Below are 7,478 nucleotides of genomic sequence, written 5' to 3'. Positions count from 1 at the left end.
CTCCATCTGCATCAGTCAGTGACACTGCAAAGGATCTTAAATCCCAAGTATGTCCAACACTCTCTGTTATATTTATCAAATATATTTCATGTTTTAAATTTATTTTATTTTAGAAAAAACACACGTAGAAAGGAGTGTTTCCTAGCACAAAAATAAGTAATTGCTTTTTGTGATTGGCAGGTCACAACTGTGGAGAAAAAGTGACACCGAAGTGGTCGTTTCTGTGGTGCCCTCTCAAATTATCGGGCACAACTTTGTAATTCACCACAGTGAGTTTAGAACACTAAAGCCTCACCAGTGGCTTGTAGGCGAGGTAAGTCCTTTCATTAAAAAAACTGAAACACTTACAATTAAAGCAGCAAACAGCAATGACAGGCCCTTGTAATGTAGCTACCTTTGTAGCTAACTTTTCATTTAGATTACAGACTCAAAGTATGTGATTTAATTGTCTTTTTTTGTTTTATACATAACAGAGAAGATGAACAGTTATCCATGAGAATCATATTTTATGAATTTTAAATTAATGTATGACCTCTCACGTTTTGTTATGTGTTTAATTCTCTGAAGGTCATTGAAAGCCTCCGTCACCACACTGCCACTAAACTGAATTTGGGAAGCACCATTTACATTCTAAGCCACTATGTGGCTGGGGTGATCCTCTTTCACTCACAGGATGTAAGGCGACACAGTTTGTCTAAGGTAATATTTGTATCAGGTACAGAAACAAAGTACAAAACTATGATTGACAATTTTTTACAAGTTGTACAAGTTAGTATATGTGTGCGTGTGTATGTATGTGTATTCCATTATGACAGGCCATTTGAGAAATATTTCCGTCTTGCTCTCACATGTAACATCATACTCTATCTCTATCACACACACTACTATACCTACACTGGCACACTGTTACACACACTACTATATCCTCTGCTCCCCTTACCTGCACTTTCTTCAATTTCGGGATAATAGGTCTTATTTAAGGAGGTGGCACAGTAACATCCTGTTATTTCTTTCAAAGCCAATCAGAAAATAATAATTCAAGTTCACTTCAGACAGACTATTATTTTTGCACACATCGTTGCTATCATGCTGTTCCATCCATAATAGTGTGAGTGTGTGAGTACTCCAGGGGATGCTAAGGTTGTTTGTTCTTAGGTGAATCAGTTGTAAATGCAGGTGCATGGATGTGTGTGAGTGTTGGATGTGAAACTAAGAACAAACACTGAGAGCTGCAGGACACCAGGCCGGAAATGGCGAGAGAGAGCGAGGACACGGCTGGACTGCTGGGCTTTAAAGGCACAGCCCTGCCTCCTTGGAAACTGCACACACCTGCGATGCATAGGCTTGATTGCAGGTCTGTGTAAAACAGAGAGAAAGGGAGACAGGCACACCTACACAACCCCGCCCACAGGTGTGGGCGGGGTTGCCCAACCACCTACCCCTTCTTTATTTTTGTACTTATCTCAAGGCTGCATGTAACAGATTGTGTCTCCTTTCAGAGGACAGGTCATGATGTCTGTGGGCCAGCAACATTTACAGCAGGGCGAGTAACCTCACAGAAGTCAAGGGCCAAGGAGGGCCTGGAAAGTGCTGTTTGCAGACACGGAATCTTGCTACAAGGCTTAACGAGGCCATAGCATGGTCCTATCTCACCTATATGTGAGATATGGAGGTGTACTGACAAACATGAAGTCATTTTATGGTCAAAAACGTCCTAGTCGCTGCAAACGAGCCGATGTAAATGCTCTTGTCAGCCGCGTTGTTTCAGACTAAAACCACACCCGCAGAACACGGACTGTCTTGTGATTGGCCAGCCAACGAGAGCTTTCACACTGTCTTGTGATTGGCCAGTTACCTGGAAGTGACGTAAGTGACACGTCAGCTCTCAGACCCGCAGCTCCCCCTCTGGAAAGGCAGATTATCTAGCTAGCAATTATCAAAACATTGAGCAATGCCGTAATCCCTTACACATTTGATCCCGAGTCTGACCCAGAGTCAGAAGACACTGTGACAAGTGAACCACCTCCTGTAGCTTGGATAACGTTGTGGTTACCGAAATAATAAACACACATGCAAATGAAACATGAGTGTAGCTTAGCCTGTAGCCGGCTAACACTAAACGACAAAACAAGCACACAAAGACAGTTTTACGGTTTGTAAAAATTGCAATGCTGTGTCCTGCTTTATATTGCTACTTTCAACCGTAGAAGAAGAGGAACTACTCTCGTTGTAGCTGCCTGAGCTCCAACCACTAAAAATGATGAGGCCTTTTCTCACTGTAATGCATGCCAAGGCTCACACTGGCGAATGTGAGGTACAGTGTGCAAGTTAAAGGTTTGTGTTATACGAAGATTGATCACATAAGTGAAATCATTTAATATAGTGTAACCATGTTACGGCCTTGTCAAAGTTCCTGTAAGATATATTTACTTTTAACTAGTGTTCATGAGCACAGTATAGCTGCCTCATGTGCGTAGTCTCATTTTGGACAGTTGTTTTGCAGTAAATCTCTGGCCTGTTAAATTCACTACTATGAATCATGTGAGAACGTTCGCTCCACATATTCATCAGATATACAGTGGTGTGAAAAAGTGTTTGCCCACTTCCTGATTTCTTATTTTTTTGCATATTTGTCACACTTAAATGTTTCCGATTATCAAACAAAAGACAACCCAAGTTAACACAAAATGCAGTGTATAAGTGATGATTGTATTTATTATGGGGAAAAAACTATCCAAACCTACATGGCCCCATGTGAAAAAGTAATTGCCCCCCTTGTAAAATCCTCAGGTCACTGTGGTTAGTCACATTTTTTGGAAAATTTAACTTGCCACACCCAGGGCTGATTCCTGCCTGACCTATTGAATGAGGAGACGACTTAAATAGAACCTGTCAGATAAAGTGAAGTTGGCCAAAAGATCCCAAAAAAGAAAGACATCATGCAGCAATCTAAAGCAATTCAGGAACAAATGAGAAACAAAGTAATTGACATCTATCGGTCTGGAAAAGGTTACAAAGACCTTTCTAAAGCTTTGGGACTGTATTTTAACATTTACATTTGTCATTTCATGGTGAAATGGATGATAAATGGACTACATTTATATAGCACAGCAATCTAGTGTTTGCAATCACTCAAAACGCTTTACAAAGCTAGTCAACATTCACCTCATTCATACATTCTGTCACTCCGGCAGTTTGCCCCGCCCCCTCCTCTGCCGGCCTGCTGGCCCTGATTACACACACCTGCTGACAATTAAGCCATGTGCATTTTAAAAACTCTCTGTTTCCCAGTATCAGTGCCAGTGTGTTTTCGCCCATGCCTGATCACCCAAGCTCCTTGTCACAGCCACAGATGCCACAAGTTTTGATCCTCTTTGTGAGCGACGCGTTTTCTTAGCATAGCCTGTAAGTTAATACCTTAGTTAAGATTTATAGCCCCTTTTGTTTTCCTCCTTGGGAGAGATTTTCTGTTTGTTCATTTTCACAGCTTTTAGGAAACTCCAATCACTAGGATTGTGACTTACGTTTTATTAGTTAGACTGAGAAGATCTAATCATTTAGATTGCGTTTTGTAGTTGACCTCGTTTTTAGTTAGTTATTGATCACCAATCAGTAGGATTGTGCTTTGAGTTAGTTTTCCTTTTGAAGTGCTTAGAGCCTTGTTTTTGTTGTTTGGAGAGTTTTCTGTTTAAGTTTTTTATGATAAAAATAGTCTGAGTTTGTTTCATCTGAAATAGTGAAGTTTTGTTTCCGCGTTTATAGTCCCGCAACGTTACTTTTGAAGAGCGTTGCGCTCCCCATTGGTTATAGTTTTTCATAGCCACGCTTTGTTTTCCCTCAGTAAGGGGATCTGCCTTGTGTTTTGTTAAGAGTGCCAATAAAGACAATTAAAAGGCCTCTGCGTCTGAGTCCTCACTGTTCCATCTTGTCAGTACACACTGGCCAGTATGGACTCAGCAGAGACCAGACAGTGGCTAGAAGCCCTGAGCACCCAGGAAGCCCGTCTCTTCAGGCAGGGTCAGTTCCAAACCACCATGGCGGAGCATCAGGGCCAGCTTACGACCCAGGTGCGGAACCTGACCGATCTCCTGCAGTCCACGACCAGCCTGCTCGCAGCACTGAAGCCTCCGGGTGTCTGTGGCAACGTCAACGCAGGCTGCCTCCTTCGCCGGATGCGGGGTGACACTCGCGCCCCCAGAGCGCTTTTCAGGCGAACCAGGACTCTGCCAAGCCTTCATAACTGAATGCTCCATGCATTTTGAACTTTATGCCCCGACCTTTACCTCGGACAGATCCAAGGGGAGAGCGAGAGCATGGGCCATGGCCGAGTGGGGACGAGACTCGCCCCTCTGCGGGTCACTCACAGACTTTCAGGGAGCCTTACGGCAGACGTTCGACAGGGGATTCGATCAGTCTGTGACTACGCTGTTCAGTTCCGTACCTTAGCGGCGGAGAGCGGGTGGAACGCGACGGCGCTTTACGACATCTTCCTGAAAGGGCTGGCGAAACCGATCCAGGAGCAGCTGGTGCCGCTGGACTTGCCGACAAGCCTGGACGCCCTAATTGCTTTGGCCATACGGACCGACAAGAGACTCCAAGAGCTCATGCAGCGCGACGACCGACCACGCTCCGTAACGCCAACTGGGCTGGCGCCCCACGATCACCTCCCGAGCAGCCTCGATACCCCAGGGAGGGAGTGGGAGAGCCCATGGAGCTGGGGCGGACGAGACTGACAGCCGAGGAGCGACGACGACGGCGGCAGGAGGGTCGGTGCTTTTACTGCGGGGAGTCAGGTCATCTCGTCGTCGCCTGCCCAGCTAAATGACCAACAGTGGTGAGTCAGTTTACGGTTTGTGGCCCGGAACCGCGTAAACTCACACCTGTCACCATCAAGCACCACACCACCAGCTATGATCTGGAAGCACTCATAGACTCAGGAGCTGATGAATTGGGATTTGGCAGCAAAAATAGGGCTTAAAACCCAGACCCTGGCCAGGCCAGGCCCTTAACGGCAAAGAACTTTTTGTAATCACTCACGCCACAGAAGCTTCAGTGTGCCCCAGAAGAAGGGGGCACACTGAAGCCATGAACTTTTACTTATTTAAATCCCCATCCCAAACATTGATCCTAGGACTGTCGTGGTTGTGTAGGCATAACCCCCAGGTCGACTGGAGATCAGGGACCATCATGGGATGGGGGGGAGAACTGTAAAGACCACCAGAGCAAGACCCAGACTCAGAGTGGGGATGAGACATGCGTTAACCAGGTCTCTGTTCCCCATGCCGCAGATCCCGAGACCCCAGACCCCAGACCTGAGCGCAGTACCTCCCTGCTACCACCACCTTCAGGAGGTTTTTAGCAAGTCCAGAGCCATGTCACTTCCTCCTCACAGACCCTATGACTGCGCCATAGACCTGATTCCCGGCTCCACCATTCCAAAAGGACGCCTATATTCAATTTCAGGCCCAGAGAGAGTGGCTATGAGAGACTATATAGAAACCTCACTCAAGGCGGGTCTCATCCGTCCCTCATCAGCTGCAGGAGCCGGGTTCTTCTTTGTGGGCAAGAAGGACGGGTCTCTAAGACCCTGTATAGATTACAGCCCTCTCAACGCTATCACCATCAAGAACCGCTATCCCCTGCCCCTCATGTCCTCCGTATTTGATCAGCTACAGCAGGCCAAGGTTTTTACTAAACTGGACTTGCGTAACGCCTACGACCTAGTCAGAATCAGGGAGGGGGACGAGTGGAAGACAGGTTTTAACACTCCTGTAGGACACTATGAATATCTTGTCATGCCCTTCGGACTCACTAATGCCCCCGCTGTATTTCAAGCCATGATAAATGACGTCCTTAGGGACTTCCTCGACCATTTCGTTTATGTTTATTTAGATGACATTTTAATCTACTCACCTGACCTAGTCACCCACAGAGAACATGTAACTAAAGTTCTCAAGAGACTATTAGACAACAAGCTCTATGTTAAGGCTGAAAAGAATCAGTTTCATGCCGACATCATCTCCTTCCTGGGCTTCATTGTAGCCCCTGGAAGAGTGCAGATGGACTCGGCTAAAGTTAGCGCTGTGGCTGAGTGGCCCGCGCTTGATAGCCGCAAGAAGGTTCAGCAATTCCTCGGATTTGCTAACTTCTACAGGCGGTTTATAAGAAGCTTTAGCTCAATAGCTGCCCCGTTGCACGCGCTTACCTCCCCACAGGTGAGGTTCTACTGGTCTCCGGCAGCGGAGGTGGCGTTCCAGAGCCTCAAACGGCGATTCACCACGGCACCCATACTGACCATGCCAGACCCCCGTCGACAGTTCGTGGTGGAGGTAGACGCATCCGAGGGGATCGGGGCGGTCCTCTCACAGCGGTCCGAACAAGATGGGAATTTGCACCCATGCGCCTTCCTGTCACAACGACTATCCAAGGCAGAGCGCAACTACGACGTCCGCAACCGGGAGCTGCTGGCGGTCAAGGTGGCATTGGAGGAGTGGCGTCACTGGTTGGAGGGCGCAGAGCTTCCCTTCATCGTTTGGACAGATCACAAAAATCTAGAATACATCCGTAAAGCCAAGAGACTTAATTCTCGCCAGGCCAGGTGGTCACTCTTTTTTAACCGTTTCTCTTTCTCCCTCTCTTACAGGCCTGGGTCCCGCAATGTCAAGCCTGACGCCCTATCCCGGATCTACGACCCCGAGCCTGTTGCCAAGGAACCAGAGCCTATCCTTCCACTGAACTGTGTGGTTGGAGCGGTGACATGGCAAATAGAGAATGAGGTAAAGCAAGCCAACGGTGAGGCTCCGCCACCTAGTGGGTGACGGACTATGTTTGCCATCGCCCGGAGGTTCTGGTGGCCAGCCATGGAACCAGACGTCAAGGAGTATGTCGAGGCCTGTCCTGTCTGCGCCAGGAATAAGTCCTCCACCAGGTCACGCATGGGCCTTCTGCAACCGCTCCCCATCCCCTCCAGACCGTGGGCAGAAATATCCATGGACTTCGTCATGGGGCTCCCGGTCTCCCAAGGTAACACCACCGTCCTCACGGTGGTGGATAGATTCTCCAAAATGGTCAGATTCATAGCCTTGCCAAAATTACCCCCGGGTCCCCTCCCGGAAGCTGGCACCGCGGTTTGTGGGGCCATTCCCAGTCTCCAAGGTCATTGGCCCCGCAGCAGTTCGCCTGCGCCTGCGCCTGCCCCGGTCCCTCCGAGTCCACCCCACGTTCCATGTCAGCCAGGTCAAGCCGGCCAAGGAGAGCTCCATGGTCCCACCCTCCCTGGCCCCTCCTTCTCCGGAAGTGATAGGCGGCGGTCCAGTCTACAAGGTCAAGCGGCTGCTTGCGGTCCGAAGCAGGGGCCGGGGCAGGCAGTACCTGGTGGACTGGGAGGGATACGGGCCAGAGGAGAGACAGTGGGTCCCGTCCCGGTTCATCTTGGACCTTAGCCTCATTAAAGACTTCCACAAAGACCATCCTGAGCA

At 48.3% G+C, this 7,478-nt stretch overlaps 1 protein-coding gene across 1 annotated transcript; it reads left to right on the top strand.

Annotated features, from left to right (window-relative positions):
- The first annotated feature begins 6,824 nt into the window (after positions 1-6,824).
- LOC122780036 (translation initiation factor IF-2-like) lies at positions 6,825-7,442 on the top strand. The gene has a single exon (XM_044042800.1). It carries the CDS (start codon positions 6,825-6,827, stop codon positions 7,440-7,442), a length of 618 nt encoding a protein of 205 aa, XP_043898735.1.
- The last annotated feature ends 36 nt before the right edge of the window (positions 7,443-7,478 follow it).

The sequence above is a fragment of the Solea senegalensis genome, linkage group LG13 (genome assembly GCF_019176455.1).
Source record: "Solea senegalensis isolate Sse05_10M linkage group LG13, IFAPA_SoseM_1, whole genome shotgun sequence".
NCBI classification, from domain to species: domain Eukaryota; kingdom Metazoa; phylum Chordata; class Actinopteri; order Pleuronectiformes; family Soleidae; genus Solea; species Solea senegalensis.
The sequence above is the reverse complement of the archived record's forward strand: the minus strand, read 5'-3'. Positions and strand labels throughout refer to the sequence as shown.